Source organism: Vipera ursinii (assembly GCF_947247035.1).
Source record: "Vipera ursinii genome assembly, chromosome: Z".
Lineage (NCBI taxonomy): Eukaryota > Metazoa > Chordata > Lepidosauria > Squamata > Viperidae > Vipera > Vipera ursinii.
Genome location: NC_139517.1, coordinates 100,734,500 through 100,755,842, shown reverse-complemented (window position 1 = coordinate 100,755,842; position 21,343 = coordinate 100,734,500). Strand labels below are relative to the sequence as shown.

The 21,343-nt window shown below is 36.9% G+C and overlaps 1 protein-coding gene across 5 annotated transcripts in view; it reads left to right on the top strand.

The window, feature by feature from the left end:
- Positions 1 to 21,343, top strand: part of VPS50 (VPS50 subunit of EARP/GARPII complex) — an 82,298-nt gene that overhangs the window by 39,804 nt on the left and 21,151 nt on the right. For all 5 annotated transcript variants that reach the window (XR_014494085.1, XM_083376179.1, XM_083376177.1 and 2 more), the window contains exons 20-21: positions 788 to 894; positions 16,784 to 16,905. Coding sequence is in view for 4 of the 5 variants with exons in the window: in XM_083376179.1 (XP_083232305.1) it covers positions 788 to 894; positions 16,784 to 16,905 (229 nt within the window). In the remaining variant the exon portion in view is untranslated. The remainder of the gene's footprint in view (positions 1 to 787; positions 895 to 16,783; positions 16,906 to 21,343) is intronic.

The following is a 21,343-nucleotide window of genomic DNA, read 5'->3' as shown; positions in this document are numbered from 1 at the left end:
CAATTAATTATACAAGTAATTCAAGTAATAATATAAATGATAATACTCAAAGAACAAATATGTTTCCTTTAACTTCTGTTAAGAACGTTTCATATCTAAAGGAATAAAAACTAAACTAAAACTAAAAAACTAAAACTTCAAACTTGAACAAGCTTTAATAATAATAATAATAATAATAATAATAATAATAATAATAATAATAATAATAATAATAATAATAATAATAATAATATAAAGTTGGAAGGGACCTTGAAGGTCATCTAGTCCAACCCACTGCTCAGGCAGGAAACCCTATACCATTTTAGACAAATGGCTGTCCAATCTCTTCTTAAAAACTTCTACTGTCGGAGCATTCACAGCTTCTGGAGGCAGGTTGTTCCACTGGTTAATTGTTCTGTTTGTCTACTGTTTAAACTGCAGTAGAAATAGATTAAAAAGGAAAGGAAAAAGGAAAAGAACAAAGAAGGAAGAAAAAAATGAATTTCTGAAATGTGAAAGGGGAAAAAAAATTTTTGGCTTTTCCTATTCTCTCTCTCCCCCCCATTTTTTTTCAACACAGTATTTATAAGGCATCTCTGATTTAAGGATTTTTAATATCCAAGTTGCATCATAACAATGACTGAGGATGATAGTTGTTCTCAATATAGTCACTGGTTGCTACTTTGATATAGAATATACATACGTATATATAATAATGTTTGCTGACATAAAATGAAATATTTGTTTTTCTGACACTTCTGAGCATTTTACTGGATATCTTGTGTACTTAATAATATCTTTAACCTAGTGTTTCTCGAGAAACTCTGAGGACCAGGAAGAGATCAGATTATTGCCTCAACAAGGTGAACGCCCCAATTTTAACCAACACTACGCTAAATGTAATTAGGCTTGTTGGTAAGTGAATTTTTGGGTTTTTTATTTTTAAATGTCCACTGTGTGTGATTTATATATTTTGATAAAACTGGAACTTAAGCCTTATTAGGAAAACGTTTTTATTAGAGCTCTCAACATTCTCATGAAAATATATCCTCTATTTTTTGGGCAACAGAACAAACCAGGATGCGTCATTTTGATTGTATAACAACTATCACAAAAAATATGTATGCACATATTTTTTTTTATTTTTTTATTTAATCCCATTTATATCCCGCCCTTCTCCGAAGACTCAGGGCGGCTTACAATTTTAAGCACAAACCAATGTGCTTAGCAATAGCCTTCATTCTATGTATATGCCTGCCTATTAGGGCTTTCACACACCCCCCAAGCGGCATTATTACAAAGTCAGCTTATTGCCCCCAACAATCTGGGTCCTCATTTTACCTACCTTGGAAGGATGGAAGGCTGAGTCAACCTTGAGCCTGGTGGGATGCGAACCTGCACTAATTGCAGGCAGCTGGTGTTTACTTAAGGAGGCATTAGCCTACTGCTCCACCAAGGCACATAACATTTCTGGTACTGCTCCACCAAGGCATATAACATTTCAGTGTGTGTAGGAGTATTTTCTTAATCTTTATTATAGTGTTATAGCCTTTTCGCGGGTGTTCGTATGTGGATCTTTGGTTATTCGGGTTTTTCCCCGCGTAGAACTAAAGGTGTAGGGGCGACGTTTCGACGGAATCCCATCCGTCATCATCAGGCTGGTGGCTTGTGCTTCCTTCTTCTGGGAGAAGCATGTGGCTGTTTGTTCCTCTTTTTTAAACTGCCAGAGGGGGTGTGTTCTGTGGGTGGAGGTGTGCTCTGATTGGGTGGGGGAGTAAGTGTGTTCTGATTGGGTGGGAGTGTGTTTTGAATGGTGGGTGTGTTCTGATTGGGTGGGGGTGTGTTTTGAGTGGATGGGCTGGTCTCAGCTGCCAGCCTTAGACCTGAGCTGGTGAGTTGTACTGCTTTTGTTTGGCTTCGTGTTTGTGGTGGTGCCATGTTTTTATAGTGGGTATCAGTTTGCTTATTGTGTGGTTTGGAGGGGTTTAAAGTGGCTGATGTTGCAGCTGTAGTTAGGTTTCTGTTTTGTGGTTGTGCCTCGTTATCATTGTGGGTTCGGATTTGCTTTTTGAATGGTTGTGTGGTGGTGATGTCATGTGGTGTTATCATGAGTTTGGGTCTATCATTCTTGGTGGTTGGGACTCGTCTGTCAATCAAGGCGGGTTTCCAAATGGTTGGTAGGCGAGAGGTATCATCTCGTTTGTTTATGCTGTGGGGGCGTTTTTCTATCTCAATGGCTTCTCTGATTATTCTGTTGTTAAATGTTCAATTTTGGCGATAGTTTTGGTTTTTTTAAAATCAATTTCATGTCCCGTGGCTTCAAAGTGTTGGACCAGGGATGAAGTTTGTTCTCCTTTTCTGAGTGAGTTTTTGTGCTCTTCAATGCGTGCACTTATTCTTCTGTTGGTCTGTCCGATGTATGTGGTGGGGCAGGTGGTGCATGGGATTTCGTATACTCCTTGGTTTTCTAAGCCAATTATGTCCTTGGGGTTTCTTAGGATGGTGGATATTTTTCTGTCTGTGTAGAATGCTGTTTTGATGTTGTGTTTTTGGAGGACCTTGCTGATTCTGTCTGTGGTCCCTTTTAAGTATGGGAGGAGGGCTTTGCCATTTTCTTGTTCTCTGTCTCAGGTTTTTGTGGGTGTCTCTCTTCGGATTAAGTTGGTAATCGTGTTTCTTTGGAATCCATTGGCTGTTAGTACATTAGTGAGAGTGTGTAGTTCGGTTTTTTGGTGTTGTTCGTCAGCTAGGTGTTTTGTTCTGGAGATGAGTGTCTTGGCTACGGAGTTGATCTGTGCTGGGTGGTGGTGTGAGAGTGCGTTCAGATAGCGGTTTGTGTGTGTTTTTTTATGGTAGATAGTGTGTCCTAGGGAGCCGTTGGATTTCTTGTAGACTAAGACATCAAGGAAGGGAAGTTGATTGTTAGCTTCTGTTTCCATGGTGAATTGTATTTTGGGGTGTGGGCTATTGAGGTGTGTGAGGAAGTCATCCAGTCAACCCGAATAACCAAAGAATATATATATATATATATATATATATATATATATATATATATATATATATATATATATATATATATATGGAATATTTGATATATATTTGATATATAGAGAAACACGTAGAGCTAAAATCTACAAACATAAATAAAAAGTTAGCATTGCAATAGAGGCACAGAATCAAGCAACCTGGAAGGATTCATCCATAGTCTTATGGTGGCATTATAAAAATATCCCTTGATACATATTCCATGTGGGCTCTGTGGAGTCTTCTGTCTGTGGAATTCTGGGAACTGAAGTCCATATATCTTGAAGTTGTCAAGGTTGAAATACAGTGATTATTCCATTCTCAAGAAATCCCTTGGCAGGCAATGCCAAGCTTATTTGTTGCTTCTTCCATCTGATCAGGATACTAATGTGTCATCCCAGTCTGCCTGGGTCTGCCTCTATTTTTTTATTTGTCTCATTTATGACTGATTAATCTTGGTAACTAGTATTTTTTTTTTGTATTTAATGCTTATTTTTATTTAGGGTTTAGATGTATGTTTATATATCTGGCATACATAAAAAAGATTGTTTATGTTTGTGTGCATGTTTTAAAAAATCATGGTTCTTCAACCTAGGTTTGAATTACTCCCATTTTTTACTGTCTTGGAGCCACAGTGTGCCCAGCCTCGTGGTGATGGTTGGCTCTTCTGGGTGTCTGCCATCTGCAGCTTTCAGCTGGGAATTAGGAAAAGAGAAAATCCATTCTGTCTCTTGATATTCACCCTCAACCCCAGGTTAGGTAAAGGAGAGTGCTGACTGGGGAGGAAAAAAATCACCTGCTTCTCCTGGGCACTGGATCTTGCCTCAGTCTCACCCTCCAGCTGATGGCACTATTGCTTTGGAAGAACAGGCATATTTCTAAATCAAGTCTCCTTGTAGATACAAGTTCCAGGAGCAATAATCACATTCTATCAAGTCAGGTGTCTGTTGCAGGACTCCTGCTTCTGCTGTCTCTTTGTGCTTTTTATATATCTGGTTGAGTTTTTGGTGTTATACTCAGTACTCCCCCACCCCCAGTACTATGCAGTTTATACCAAGGGCAGTAGGAACATAATATCAAATGCAAAGACAAATATTATTCTTTTCACCTTTATTTGGCTTTGTGTGGATTTTAAATGTATTAAGAGAATTCATAGTCAAAATAGCTGTTTTCACCCCACCCCCCCACCAGTATTGTTAACTTTTAACTTTTGATTTGGGATAAAAAAAGACTTATCCTATGCTCAGTTGTGGATTTTGGATACTTCTTTTTTCTGCACTGTGTGCCTCATATATTAAACGAAAAGCAAAACCCTATTATTTTGAATCTAACAAAGAATAGGTAAATACAAATTAATGTCACTGAGTTCAGAAGAGGAAGATTCTTCTTACAGGTAAAAATAAATTATTGTGAAATAAAGAAGGCCCTTATTTCTGTACTTGATCTTCCAAAGATAACAATAAAAGTCTAAGGAGCCATAATTTTATTTTATTTTTATTTTACAAACAAATCTTTATTGGAAGTAAGCTCACAACAGTTTCTGTCTGGAATTAATATTCTTAACTTGCAGATAAAATATCTATAAACGTTTTTAAATTACATTATATGCTACATGGACTTCTGATCAGGGGAAGATAATAGGGCAATATCTTATTGCACTATTTTAACAGAATCAATGATGTGTTAAACAGGTATGTGTTACAAGGAAGCTTTAAATAGTTTGGTTACTCTGTTTACTACTTAATCTTTGTTAAGATGTAAGAGATGGTCCTTGGAGAATTTACTACTTCTGGATGTGCATCAATATATGTGTTTTTATAATCCCTGACGTAACAAAATTTGCTTCACTATTTAGAGAGCTTTTTCATAACAATTCCCAATCAAGTGATCCTACTGACTCATTAGCTTAATCTATAAAATAATAGTAGTAGTAGTAGTAGTAGTAGTAGTAGTAGTAGTAAAGTTGGAAGGGACCTTGGAGGTCATCTAGTCCAACCCCCTGCTCAGGCAGGAAACCCTATACCATTTCAGACAAATGGGTGTTCAGTCTCTTCTTAAAAACTTCCACTGTTGGAGCATTCACTGCTTCTGGAGGCAGTTTGTCCCACTGGTTAATTGTTCTAACTGTCAGGAAGCTTTTCCTTAGTTCTAGGTTGCTTCTCTCCTTGATTAATTTCCATCCATTACTGCTTGTCCTGCCTTCAAAGGCTTTGGAGAATAGCTTGACTCCCTCTTCTTTGTGGCAGTCCCTGAGATATTGGAAGACTGCTATCATGTCCCCCCTCGTCCTTTTCTTCATTAAACTAGACATACCCAATTCCAGCAACTGTACCTTATATGTTTTTGCCTCCAATCCCCTAATCATCTTTGTTGCTCTTCTCTGTACTCATTCTTTAATTTAAATGAATGGATTTTTTTATTATACGGACATAAGGGAATGTAATGATTTTCCACAGAACCTTATTTGTATGCATTTTTGTTTGTAGTGCTGTTTTCCCTGAGTTCTTTCTTGATTTTCATTATGCTTAAAAAAATCTACATTGATTAATTTCATTTAAAAGCACGAGTTGTATTACTTCAGAATCTTCTGGGATCCTGTCATAATAGGTTAATAAATTTTGCCAGTCTTCATGGCCAAACTCTTGGTATCTGTCTTTAGACTAATCTGTTGTCATATTTGCTAGTTTAAACACTACACTGAATTATCTTTGTAAAACTTGATAGAGACACTGGTCATCTTTAGTGGATCTTGGCATATATAAAATAATTGAAATAAGAAAAATAAGAAAAAAAATCCTAAATGCAGCTCACAAATTGATCATTTTTAACTATTTCCATTATAACTTCTATAAAAAGTATCCCTAGATAGCCTGGCAGTTATGTTGCAGAAGTTTTCAGTCTTGCTTTTAAATATTAGTTTGAGTATAAGAATCCGGACACAGCACAGAATAGAGATGCACATCATTTTTGAAAAGCTACATAGGAGTGTTGATGCCTTCTCCAGAATAAAATGGGATATATAAAAATCATAAAAACAAGTACCCCTGATTTAGATGAATAGAATAAGTTTATTTGGATTCATCTCCTACTTTTGTATGATTTTCTTGGGCCTAAATGTACATATCCCTATACTGGGAATTCTATATTGTGCCTACTTTATATGATATTAATATTCAAATAGCTCTTTGAAAAGCTCTGTTTTAATAGCTTTGTAGCAGGATGCCAAATTGGAGCTGACCTAATTTTGAGGTGGGACGCAGAGGGAGAGATTATTCTGTTAAGTGGAACTACAATTTAAAATCAGTGCCTCTGGATCCCCAGTGATTTGTCCTCATAGCAAATAGGGAAAAATTGATATCCTCAGTTGGGACCAATGTACTGAATGGGACCGTTCTTCCTAAATAACGTACTTAACAGCCAAGGCATCTTGGACTTATGAATTATACACAGAAACCTCAAGAAGAACAATATAATGGATGGCTGTTAAGAATTTTCACTTGCCAACTGCAGTTGCAGTTTCCAGCTAATTTTCAGAAGTTAACACCATGGAGAGGGCATTGCTATATACCTTAAGGGTGATCAGGACAAGAATCACTACAGAGTCCTTGATGCTCTCTGAGTTTTGTTGTTTTCATGCAGACTCTTCATTACCCAAACTAGGTAACATCATCAGTCATGGTAGAGAGTAGGGTTTCCTCTCAGTTTGTATTCTTTGTGGTTCTTTGTTTTGTTTTTTAAAATATATTTTATTGATTTTGTAACATAAACACCTTAATATTTGGTAAACAGTGTGTTGTCTGGGCTTATATTTACAAAGTAATCACTAACAATCAGTTTTTATATTCCAAAGTCCATATAATAGCTTTGCTTGATTTCCTCTTCTTCCAATAATATTCTCTTTGCCAACCTTGAATTAATACAATTCTTATTAATTCAATAGGTAATATTTAAATATACATTTTCCCCTGAAATTTCTGCCAATAATAATCACATAACATCATGCTTTTCTGTCTAGTCATCTTGGTTGCCTCATCTTGAATCCTGTTTACAATTCTTATTTAAATTTGTTTTCCCTCCAATGTTCAAAACATTCTTACTGGCCAAACATTTCTCAAGGTTAATTATATTTAAGTATTTAAGTCTATTTTCATATCTTAAAAAGTAAATGAAAAAAGACACCAAAGAAAAAGAAAAAAGAAAAGAAGAGAGAAGAAAAAAGGAAGAAAATAATAAGAAAATAATATACTACTTAAAATACATATCCCTCTTAAAAACTAATATACATTTATTTCCAAGTTTTTTCTGTTCTTTTTACCCATAATTAAACCTATGTTTAATCTTTAGATGTTCCATTTAATAAATCCAGTCATCTAATATTTTAACTCTATTCAAAACACTTTTTAGTTATCTATTAAAATTTTCTTAAGGTCAATTACACTTAAATATCTAAAACATTTCCTTTGTATTAACCATCCCAAATATTTTTATATTTCCCCATATCAAAAAGAAACTAAAAAAGAGGAAAGAAAAAAAAAACCATCTTACTTGGGGTATTTATCCCTCTTAAACTAAAATCTTTCTATTTCTTCAGCCATATTTGAACAAGTGTTTAATTTTTAAGTATTCCCTCTGATAAGCCCCGTCATCTAATTTCTCAATTCTCACTTTAGCCCTCTCCTTTGTGGTTCTTTGATTGGTCTATTTACTGTTAGCCCAGAGCACCAAATATCCCACAATTCAATCCTGCACTACAAATATTCTCCTCTTATCGGCATGAATCGCTCTTAGTAAGTCCCTACTCACAGTGGGGCTGCAACTGATACCTCGAGTAAGAGCTATAGGGGAAAGCCCTTAAGATACAATTCCAGCTGTGCATCCAGCTGTAGCTGGAAGTCCAAGGGCACAAGTGAGACAAAACTTGTTCCTTCATGGGAAATATCCTCAACCTGAGATATATTTGGAGCCAGCAAAGAGTTAAATGGTCTTTGAACGAATAACAGTCCTGTTTCATTAGGATTCATCTTCATCTTGTTCTATCTCATCCAGGCCCTCACAGCTTCTGGATCAAGTTTTCCATGATATTTCCAGCCCAGCCAAGCCCAGCATAACGGTATTTCGCTTAGAATGCTACTGATACCTCATCAGAATCTGGTTGATAACTTCCCTCATCAGGCTTACATAGATATTAAATATTACAGGGGAGGGAATTGGTCCCAGCAAACTTTACAAGGGAGTGAACCATTCTCTATTATTGTAGTTCTGTTGGAATTGTCCATTTAGGAAGGATTGGAATCATTAGAGATATATAGGTAGGTTGAATTTGCATTCCTCAGACTTTGAGTGAGGCTTTCAGATCCCCTCTCAAAATTATAGTTAAACTGTGACTTTTAACCTGACAGAATGGGGAAAATAATTAAATTCATAGAGAGGGAAGATATTAATTGTATTAAGTGTACTGAATTTAACTTTTTCCTTCCATTCAGTCATGTCGGATTCTCAAAAATTGCCTTGATAAGTTGCAGCAGTTTTCTTGGCAAGGTTTTTCAGAAATGGTTTTCCAGTGTCTCCTTCTTAGGGCTAAAAGAAAGTGACTGGCTCAAGGTCACCCAGCTGGCTTTGTGCCTAATATTGGACTAGAATGCAGGGTTTGTAGCCTGATTCCTTAACTACTACTCCAAACTGGCTCTCAATATAAATTTAATTAGGTTAAAAATAATAATCATATTTCACATTTGGCTTGCAGTACCCACATTTTTGTATTTGCTCTGCCAGCATTTTGCAGTGCAGTTTTCAGCATGTTACCGAAGGCTGCAGATAGGATTCAGCTAAGAAAAAGTTATTTGCCCCTGTTTTAATGAAGTAATTTTTTAAAAAAAAGGTTCCCAAAGTAGAATATAAGGGTTAATTGAATGTTTACCACCATTAAACCTGTAATATTAATTATCTTGTTTGGTTAGATTTCTATAGTGGCATTATGTATAGCTTTTACTGTTCTGTATTCAGAAATTGCTAATTGGCATGCCCGCAGAGCTCTTAACTGGGTGAAATATTTGAACTTGTGAAACTTTTGTTTTCATTCTCAGTAATAGTCTGAAACAAAAAGATGAAAAATGGCAAAACTGTGCTTTCATGTATTAACCAACTCCAGCATGAACATGAAAAGGTATATCTTGATGAAAGCCTTGGAAGAGCAAACAGCAGGGATATCCCAAAGGAATCTTGGAAAGTGTCTGAGCGGAGGCTTCCAAGATTAGGGTTATTTCTTTTTTTTTTTTTAGAATTTCAGCTTTCACTGCTTGGGCTCTCACACATTTTTGAAGCTATATTGAATTTACAAGAGATCTTACATATATATGGCTCATGATATATCCTGCTACTTAATTTCTTTCTCAAAATATAGAGCAAAAATATTTCCTGCTATCACCTTGCTAGACTGTAAAGGACAAATCTCAGATAGCTTCTTCATAAGCCATATGGGATCATTTTATCTTGAACAATTGTTTTCTCTTTGATGGTTCCTTCCTTTCTTTATATTTGTGAAACAGAACCTAAGCCAGAGCAAGTATAGGAATATTTGAAGACGTTGATAAACAATCAACAACCTGTAAGAGATAAAGAAAAAATGGGCAATACACATAGAGGTAGCTCTCCACTTATGACCATAATTGAGCCTGCAATTATGGTTGTGAGTCATGATGGTAGTTGAGTGTGTCATCAAATGATTGTGCCCAATTTTATGACCTTTGGTTGTTTTATGCAGTGGTTGTTAAGTGAATGCTGCAGTCATTAAGCAAATGCATTGTTTGCTATGAAGTGTTATTGCCAGAAAGCAGAAGTAAATGCCAATTTCTGACAAAAATTGTGGTCATATGACCACAGGATGTTGCAGACAATTGTAAATGTGAGCTGGTTGCCTAGCACCTAAAATGTGTTCACATGGGTATTGGAAGGGGGTCAGGAATCTGAACGTTGAATCTGGGTTATAACTAGCTTTTTCAGGATCTTGTCTTAACTTTGAATGGTTGCTAAGCACTGTTATAAGTGAGAAACACCTATATATTTTTGCTTGTGCACACTCTTGTATACTGTATGTGTTTTGCAAGTTTGTGTAAATACATATAAAATGACAAACACTTGACACTGTGAGCACAATTATTAGGCAAGTTGAATTTTGGAGGATTAATTTTCGTATTGAACAATTACAGTGCTCTTGGTCAATCCAAAATATTAATAAACCTCAAATCTGAATATTTAAGAAAGTAAAAGTGAGGTTTTTGGCTTTCTTAGGAGAATATGTGTGCATAATTATGGTGCAACTATTAATGTGCAGAATTAACTAAATGGAAAAGAAAAAATTGTCCATCTCGTTTATTTGCATCTGCTAAAATGAGAATAATAAACAACTCAAAATATACAAACAACCATTTCTGACATTTAACACAAAAAAAATCAGTGACCCATATAGCTACTCTTCTTTTTAGTAACAGTCATAAGCTTTTCATTTATGGAGTCTTGTTTCTTGATCTGTTGACGATCAATGTTTTGTGCAGCAGCAATCACAGTTCCCAAACGTCGTTCAGAGGGGTGTACTGTTTTCCTTCACAGTAAATCTCCCATTTAAGAAGGGCCCACAAGTGCTCAATAGAGTTTAGGTCAGTTGGGGAGGGGACTTTGTCATTATTCTTTCATCTTTAAGACCTTTATTGGCTAGCCACTCAGTGGAGTACTTCGATGCATGTGATGGAGCATTGTCCTGCATAAAATTCATGGTCCTCTTGAAAGATGCAGACTTTTTCTTGTACCACTGTTTGAAGAAAGTGTGTTCTAAAAACTGGCAGTAGGTTTGGGAGTTGATTTGGAATCCATCTTCAACCCAAAAAGGTTCAACTAGCTCATCTTTATAATACCAGCCCATACCAGTACCCCACCTCTACCTTGCTGGCATCTGAGTTGAAGTGGAGCTCTGTGCCCTTTACTGATCCAGCCATGGGCCCATCCACCTGGTCCATCAAGAGTCACTCTCATCAGTCCATAAAAAGACAGATTTGAAAAATCTGTCTTCAGATATTTCTTGTCCAAGTGTTGCCATTTCAGCTTATGTGTCTTGTTCAGTGGTGGTCGGGTTTCAGCCTTCCTTACCTTGGCCATGTCTCTGAGCACTGAATACCTTATACTTCTGGGTACTCCAAGTGTAGGTTGCAGTTCAGGAATATGACAGCCATGGAGGATAATGGATTCCTTGTAGCTTCACGTTTTGATTCTTCTGAAATCTTTGGCAGTTAATGTGCACCTTTTTTTCTCAACACGTTTCTTTTGACCTGTTGACTATATGCAACAAAACGTTTGATGGTTCTGTGATCATAATATCTTAGCAATTTTAAGAGTGCTGCATCCCTCTGAAAGACTTTTTAGAAGGTTTGACTTTTCAGAGTCAATTATTATTTTTTTGGCCCATTTTGCCTGAGGAAAAGAAGTTGCCTAATAATTATACACACCTTGATATAGGGTGTTGATCTCCTTGGGCCACACCTGGTATGTTTACATCCACTAACCATTTCAAGTTTATACAGCTTGGACGTGGAAAATATGCAGGCAAATGATAATACGGTCAAAATACTCACTTGCCTAATAATTGTACATATATCCATTTTCAGTTTATCTATCCAGATTGAAATTTATACAGATGAAGGTAGCCATGTAAAAGATGTCTTAGATCAGGGGTGTCAAACTTGCAACATCATGTGACATGTCCCAACGTATCGTGACTTTTTTTCCATTGCTGGCAATGGGGTAGGCGTGGTTTTGGCATGATGTATCCGGCCCACGGGCCGGCAGTTTGACACCCCTGTCTTAGATTGTACCAATACAAAATTAAATTGCAATATATAACTTAATAAGAACAATCACCATCATATAAGCCCGTTTTAGTTTGAAAAATAATTTGTTCTTTTTTCTTAATCATATGACTGAGCAATTTGCAAGCTAGATAAGTTTATGAAAATGAAATAAAATATAGTTTAAATAAAAACGTGAACATGTATTTTTCTTTAAAGTCATTGCAGAGCGTAGCTTAGAGACATTTAGCAACAGTTTGCAGATACGAAGGTGATTTTGAATGACCAGATGAAAAAGTGATTTTGTGACCAGTCCTCAGATTTATGACCTTTGCAGGTCTGTAAAGCAAAGTCAAGGTGAAACAAGTTTGTAAGCAGAGTTCATTTAATGACTCAGCTGCTGGTCCCAATATTGATAGTTATGTGAGGACTGGCTGTATTTGTCAAGAAATATGATTTGCTTTCTTCACATTTGTTTTCATTGCCTTTGATTTTTGTAGAGTACAATAAAAATAACTTCCTGGTAATGACCAATTTACTGACTGGTTGCTAGTTTTGTAAAAGTAGGTTGAAAATTTGGTTTCATTCTATAGCTGGAATGAAGAAATGTTCCTGGAAGATAAATGGTATTGAGCTGCACAATGATGCAGTGATAAAGAAATATTCTTGGCACATAACAGTGGAAATTATCTTGGAAGGACAAGATTTAGGTGAGGAGTACTTTGTTTTTCCCATGGTTTCTTAAATATTGTCCTTCAAACTGCCATATTAAAAGAAAAATGGAACATTGATGCCTGCATGACAAGAGTAAATTATTTTATATTGTATATAGGTGTTCTTAAGTACTTGAATTATTATGTTATAGTCCTAAAGAGTAATGAGAGCTAGAAAAAGAGGTTCACAAAATTAAACAGTTCAGAATTATTTAATGTTGTTAATACCATTAAAAGAAGAAATGTCATTTAAAAGTATATGTGGGCACTTTGTACATTTTGTTTTGGAGTGCAACTTGTCTTACTATTACTTACATTTTTAGGATAAGATACTAAGTGAATACCACAGGAAATACGCAAGAGTCAGCTGTTTAACATAGCCCATGTATTGGAAAAGAAAAACTATATCTCCTCTGTCTTGATTCAGCACTTCCACCCAAGCAGGGCACAGAAAAAAATAAATCATAAATTAAATTCATTCCCCAGATCTATGTCAGTGTTTTTTTAATTCTTTGCAAAATTTAAATAGTTTAAAGAAAATGTGTTGGTATTTTTAAGAAAATTGATATAACTAAAGCTGTAATACAACCATGAAAACAAAGATTAAGAAAAAGTTGATTTTTTTCCCTGTTAGTGATATTTTTTCTTTGGACTAATAGGAACATTTAGAAACAAAATTAAGATTATTTTTTACAAGATCCATAAATAATTGCCTCTTTAAAAACAATTTTCTTGCACAATGCCATTCTGGTGGGAAACAACAACGAAGAAAGCACCAAAACAACAGAAATAAAAACATGTTGGAGGCCAATTTCATACAAACTAACAATAAAGAATGGTTCACCTTGTATCCTGGTCAAATGCCTATGTATACCTCACATTTTCAATGAGAAAGCCAGAAAGATTATTAACTAAGCCTGCCAAATTTATTAACATAAAAACATAAACAGAGCAAAGAGAGCAAACACGAACCATGAAACAGGAGCTATTCAAACGGTTGCCTTCAGCAAACCAGCCTTCCCACGCATTCCCCTTTTAAACAGTTCAGGGCGTGGCTTCTCTCTACCTCCTTCCGAGGTGCCCCATTGCCTTCCAGTGTTTACTCCTGATTGACTGCCTCCTGCGTCAGGCGTCCTTGAACAGGGCCAGCTGTGGGTCATCTTCATCCAGGCTGTCAGGCTCACACAGCTGGGTCTGCGTCGTGACCAGGTGGGAGGGGCCTGGCTGAGGGCTCTGTGGAGCCTCAATATTATTCTCAGCAAGCTCTCCAACACCCCCCTCCTCATCCTCTGAATCGTCCGACCCAACTGCCGAACCCACAGGCTGACCCTGAATCACAACAGACGTAGAAGGCATGACTCCTTAGATAACATTGCTTAATAGAAGAACACATCATATGCCATTCTTGTCAGATTTTGTGGAAAAGGCAGAAAGAATTGAAGATAACCAGTCCAGCAAATAGCTGGACTGAAGAATTTTGTAAGTAATAACCAACTCATTGCATTGTACCAAGAACCATTAGAGACTCAGTGTTCATTCATATAACTAAAGAGTTCTGTTCTTGGTTTCATTTGAATTAAAAAATATATTGTGTATCTCTTGTACTGAGGCCTAAAATATTTTATGATTATGGTATGTTTCTTTTAAGGTGATATGATTTTCATTGGAAAATTCGGGATAAATAAATTATAATTTCCTGATTATTTCCATGATTTACGATGTCCAGATTGTATAATTGCTTTTAACCAAGATGGCATTTTTTGCATGAAATATTAGCTGATATTTGGGGTAGAAGATATGGCACTGAATAAAGAATAGAATATGTATTTGGGAATCTTAGAACAGAAGGTGTCTTTGGTGTAGCATTTTTAACAGATCCCATTGGAGATACCTGTGCCAAATTCTAGCATGACATCCTACATAATTTGGTCCACAAATGGGAACTTAATAGTATTAAGGTGATGGGAATAAGCTTGAACATTAGTAGCTCAGACCATAAGGATAAGATTTCATTCTGTGTGGCAAACTAAAAAATATTTTTCTATTTTCTGGTGTATTCTATTGTAATTGCCCCAAAGAATCTACCTACCCCAATACTCTTAACTGGGAGGGTTATTATGCATTGTCTGAATAGAGAGAGACATCAAAATGGAGGAGTTGCATAAAAATGGAGGAGTCACCGAGCTAAAAATAATGCTGACAAATGTATGTAATGAAGTCAGGAAAGGGAAAACTCCATTCATCATAGCTTCTATCTCACAGTTAGGAAAAATATGGATAGTCAGTCTATGCTACACATGGATCTCCTTATGTCTTTCTTAGTAAAAACTAACATATTTGAAAGACTACTGACAATAACCTGAGCATTGCAGTTATTGCAGCAAGAACAAAATCCAACATTCAGTATTACTAGCACAGGAAGTAGATAGAATGTGTTGGATTTTAGTTGTGGTACTTAAAATCAGATCTATTCTGTGACAAAAATAAGTATTTTAAATCCTATTCCTGGGGCTCGTTTACAGTCTCTGAATCTTAAAAAAATCCTACTCCGGAGGTTTGAGAAACTCTTGGAGGTGCATGCTGAAATGAGGACTTCAGTGGGAAAGCACAATTGAGTTATACTGCTATCTCACTTATTTTAGCAGCTGAACTAGATCTTAGTTCACCCAGTCTATATCCATTGAATACAGGTAACCCCCAGGTATGAACGTTTATTTAGCGAGTTTTCACAAAAACGAATTAATTCAGAAAGGGTACTTACATTAGAAATTAAAAATTGCGACTAAAAAGAGCCTATGTAGCCATGTGGCTTGGATTAAGGCTCTGTTGCAGTGGCCTCCATTTTTAAATCTGTGACTTGTTTGGGCGTAGGAGAAGCCAAAAGGTTTGGTGGTTGGTGTTTTTTTTTAATCCCTGGTCACATGGCCAACAAGAGCTGATCTGGGGCTCTTTTGCTTTTGCTGCAATCTGCTACTGCCTGGACTGGAGTGTATGGTAGAATTACTTCTGTAAGTATTTTAAAATATATAATTTTTGTTACTCTATAGTGCTTGCAAACTTTGGGAACTGCTCTGCTTGTGTTTGCAAACTATTGAGCTTTTATTTTGGAGATTAGTATATATTACTGTAGTTTGTAGTTTTTAAATTTAAATTGGCTCCAGAAGTTGTGGGTACCCTATCACTGGAAACTTTTAAGAAGAGACTGGATAGGCATTTATCAGAAGTATTGTACTCTCTTGCGAGAGCAGTGGGTTAGACTAGATGACTTCAACGTCCATTCCATCTCTGTTACTATTGCAAGTCAAGAGTTCTGTAAATCCCTCCCGCTGGGTGCTTGGCTGGAGATTCTTAAACTGGCGAATGGTTGTTTTTTTTAAAGCAATGCCCTCCCCCCCCCCCCTGAGCAGCTGAAGATGCTTGAGCTGGCTAGCAGCAGTTGTTTTTTTAAAAAAGAACTTTAATGACTGCAAGCCCTGCTTGAAGGCAATTTAGTTCCTGACCCGGTACCAGAAACAGCTGATGGGTGTCTGGTGGGAAACCCTCCCAGTTCAGTTAACATGGCAGCTATGGGAGGAAATAGTAAGTCATATCTTCATTTGATTTGATTTGATTAATGAATTTGATTTTAAAAAATTGTAAAATTGAGTCTGATTCATTTAATGAGTTTTTTTTACTTACAAGTCTAATGACTAGGCTCCATTAGGTTCATACCTTGAGGACTACCTGATGGTGCCCAGCAATCATGTAAATTGTGGATGTTTCATTGATGTCTAGTATTCAAGATTTTTGATAATTATTTAGCTTGATTTGTTAGCTTTATAATGCTGCTTTACCTTCAGAAATACATTGTGGTATATATATAGCAGTCTTCTGCTGATACATTCCAGCTCTATGGAAGATTTTTTTAAAAAATTTATTTATTTTAATTCCATTTATATCCCGCCCTTCTCCGAAGACTCAGGGCGGCTTACAAGCTTAGCAGTAGCCTTCATTCTATGAATGATAGTATTTTGCCACAGTCATCAAGTGACCCTTGGATCTCCCTGGACTTAATCCAATATCTTAACCATAGTACCAGCTGGCTGCCTTAGATCTATTGGATGCATTTGTCATTCTCATTTGGGGAAAGCTATAATAAGGTTTGTGATCTGGTTTTAATTTTGTAGACAGGCACTGTATATGGGCATTCTTGAGTCAGAAAGTTGAATTGTGTTTTTTTTCTTCTTCTTCAAGGTAAATACATGCAAATGATGAACATTTTGAAGCCCATTGCATTTGATGTGATTCACTTTATGTCACAGCTTTTTGATTACTACATGTATGCAATATATACATTTTTTGGCCGAAATAACACAGTAAGTAAATATAAGTAAACAGTAATTTTGAGCACAGTATAAATGGAAAATAATGGAATTAATTGTAGCTAGCATAGTGTATTGCCTGTGAAATATTACCAAGGCTGTGGACGTGTTTTTCTTACTTTGCTTTTTAAGAGTATTTTTCTCCAATGTTTATATGCAATCTGTATAGTCAAAGAATAAGGCTTTTATAATTTGAGCATTGATGAAGAAGATACATTATTTTTATTTTATTTTATTTTATTTTATTTTAATTCCATTTATATCCCGCCCTTCTCCGAAGACTCAGGGCGGCTTACAAGCTTACAAGGTATTCTGAAATAGATTTTTGAATTAATTATTTTTTGAATCTTTTGGGCCTTAAACCTGATGCCTTTTACAATACATTATAGTGAATTTGCCTATATAAAGATCATGGAAGATACTGACAATGATAAATACAATCCTTCTGAAATGGAATGTTTTCAAACCAATGGAAAGATTTTATTTGGGATTGATATTGTATTATTATGTTTTGGAAAATAAATTCCTGGAAGAATAAAAATAAGAGGTAAATGGTGCCATGTGTTCATTGACAAATATAATGAAACATTGAGTCAAAACATGAAACAAACTTCAGGCTAAATGTTCTTCCCTCCAATATCTCAGTGACTTTGTTGCAAAAATCCTGCCTTGTCTTATGCCAATGTTGATCATTATATCTGAATAAAAGTCTGACTTAACTAATTATTTCCAAATTGCTATCATTAACTATTAAAGTACCCTTCATGGATTATTGCCTTGTTGTGGCGAAAGGGCTTGCGTAATTCAATGCAGGGCCACCCAAGACAGACAGGTCATAGCAGAGAGTTCTGACATAACATGATCCGCTGGAGAAGGAAATGGCAACCCACTCCAGTATCTTTGTCATGAAAACCCCATGGACAGTACCAAAAGGCAAAAAGATATGACGCTGGAAGATGAGCCCCTCAGGTCGGAAGGCATCCAATATGCTACTGGGGAAGAGCCAGAGGGCTAGTACTAGTAGTGCCAGAAAGAATGAAGCAACTCGGCCACAGCCAAAAGGACACTCAGCTGTGGATGTATCTGGTGGTGAAAGGAAAGTCCAATGCTGTAAAGATTTTTTCTCCATAGGATCCTGGAATATAAGATCTATGAATCAAGGGAAGCTGGACGTGGTCAAATGAGATGACAAGACTGAACATCGACATCTTAGGAATCAGCGAACTAAAATGGACAGGAATGGGTGAATTTAATTCACATGACCATCAGGTATACTACTGCGGGCAAGAATCCCTCAGAAGAAATGGAGTATCCTTTATAGTCAATAAAAGAGTAGGAAAAGCAATACTGGGATACAATCCCGAATATGACAGAATGATCTCAGTTCGAATCCAAGGCAAACCATTCAATATCACAGTAGTCCAAGTCTATGCCTCAACCACTGGTGCTGAAGAGGATGAAATTGACCACTTCTATGAAGCCCTACAGCACCTTATAGAACTAACACCAAAAAATGATGTCCTTATCATCATGGGGGATTGGAATGCTAAAGTACAAAGCCAAAAGATAACTGGAATAACAGACAAGTTTGGCCTTGGAGTACAAAATGAAGCAGGGCGCAGGCTGACAGAATTTTGTCAAGAGAGTACGATGGTACAAAAAGAAGCAGGGCACAGGTTGACAGAATTTTGTCAAGAGAATACGATGGTACAAAAAGAAGCAAGGCACAGGCTGACAGAATTTTGTCAAGAGAATACGATGGTCATAGCAAACACTCTTTTCCAACAACCCAAGATGGCTCTACACATGGACATCATCAAACGGTCAACACAGAAATCAGATTGACTATGTGCTCTGCAGCCAAAGATGAAGAAGCTCTATACAGTCAGTAAAAACAAGACCAGGAGCTGACTGTGGCTCAGATGATAAGCTTCTCATTGCAAAATTTAGGCTTAAACTGAAGAAAGTAGGGAAAAGCACTACTAGGCCACTCAGGTATGAACTAAATCATATCCCTGATGAATATACAGTAGAGGTGACAAATAGATTTAAGGAATTAGATCTGATAGACAGAGTGCCTGAAGAACTATGGACAGAGGTTCGCAACATTGTACAAGAGATAGCAACTAAAACCATCCCAAAGAAAAAGAAATGCAAGAAAGGAAAATGGCTGTCTGAGGAAGCTTTGCAAATAGCTGAGAAAAGGAGGGAAGCGAAAGGCAAGGGAGAAAAAGAAAGATATGCCCAATTGAATGCAGAATTCCAGAGAATAGCTAGAAGAGATAAGAATACCTTCTTAAATGAACAGTGCAAAGAAATAGAAGAACACAATAGAATAGGGAGGACCAGAATTCTTTTCAAGAAAATTGGAGAGATGAAGTGAACATTTCATGCAAAAATGGGCATGATAAAGGACCAAAATGGCAGGGACCTGACAGAAGCAGAAGAGATTAAGAAGAGGTGATAAAATTACACAGAAGAACTATACAAGAACAAGCTTAACGTCCCTGATAACCATGATGAGGTGGTCACTGACCTTGAGCCAGACATCCTAGAATATGAAGTGAAGTGGGCCATAGGAAAGCTGAGCAATAACAAAGCTAGTGGAGGTGACAGTATTCCAGCTCAGCTATTCAAAATCTTAAAAGACAATGCAGTAAAGTGCTACACTCAATTTGCCAGCAAATTTGGAAAACTCAACAGTGGCCACAGGATTGGAAAAGATCAGATTACATTCCAATTCCAAAGAAAGGCAGTGTCAAAGAATGTTCAAACTATCGCACCATTGCACTCATTTCACATGCTAGTGATGCTTAAAATCCTACAAGCTAGACTCCAGCAGTATGTTGATTGAGAACTACCAGAAGTACAGGGAGGATTTTGAAGAGGCAGAGGAACTAGAGATCAAATTGCCAACATACGCTGGATCATGGAGAAAGCTAGGGAGTTCCAGAAAAACATCTATTTCTGCTTCATTGACTATGCTAAAGCCTTTGATTGTGTGGATCACAACAAACTGTGGCAAGTTCTTAAAGAGATGGGAGTACCAGACCATCTTATTTGTCTCTTCATAAACCTATATGCGGGTCAAGAAGCAACAGTGAGAACTGGACATGGAACCACTGATTGGTTCAAAATTGGGAAAGGAGTCTGGCAAGGCTGTATACTGTCGCCCTGCCTATTTAACTTATATGCAGAGCACATCATGAGAAAGGCAGGGCTAGATGAATCAAAAGTTGGAATTAAGATTGCCGGGAGAAATATCAACAACCTAAGATATGCAGATGATACCACTTTAATGACAGAAAGTGAAGAGGAACTAAAGAGCCTCTTGTTGCGGGTAAAGAAGGAGACTGCAAAACTTGGGTTGAAACTTAACATTAAGAAAACCAAGATTATGGCATCCGCCCTCTCAATTCCTGGCAAATAGATTGGGAAGAAATGGAGGCAGTGATAGATTTTATTTTCCTGGGCTCTAAGATCACCACAGATGGGGACTGCAGCCAAGAAATTAAAAGACGCTTGCTCCTGGGGAGGAAAGCCATGGCAAATCTAGACAGTACACTAAAAAGGTGAGACATCACCCTGTCAACAAAAGTGTCTATAGTCAAGGCTATGGTCTTACCAGTTGCAGTGTATGGCTGTGAAATCTGGACCATAAGAAAGGCTGAGTGCCAAAGAATTGAGGCCTTTTAACCATGCTGTTGGAGAAGACTCCTTCTAGTCCCTTGGACTTCAAGGCAATCAAACTGGTCAGTCCTAGAGGAGATCAACCCTGACTGCTCTTTAGAAGGCCAGATCCTGAAGCTAAAACTCAAATACTTTGGCCACCTAATGAGAAGGAAGGACTCACTGGAGAAGAGCCTAATGCTGGGAAAGGTTGAGGGCAATAGAAGAAGGGGACGACAGAGAATGAGGTGGCTGGATGGAGTCACTGAAGCAGTAGGCGTGAGCTTAAATGGACTCCAGAAGATGGTAGAGGACAGGAAGGCCTGGAGGAACATTGTCCATGGGTCAGACACGACTTTGCAACTAACAGCAACAACAACTATTAAAGTAGTTATTTATGTAGTTACCTTAGCATGAAACCATGAAGATCATGGTACTAGCTATATAACCTCAATGATATGGTTCTAGTTTATAAAGAGAAGAATATTTTTTTTTGTTTCATGGTCTTTAAAGAGCATAGAGGTGGCTGTGGTCATTAGTCTCTTGGCCCAAATTGGGAGAAAGTTCTAGGGAAGGGGCTATACTTCCCATAGTTAATTTTTGTGCTCTACATTTGGATAAAATATCGGCAAAGATTGATAAACTGGCTGTGGCTGTGTCATATTTTTCACATCTATCATATGCCATGTATTTAGAAGTTATAAATCTAAAAGATATGGCCAAATATCAGTACAAACAAATAGAAAATATTTTCCATTTTTGA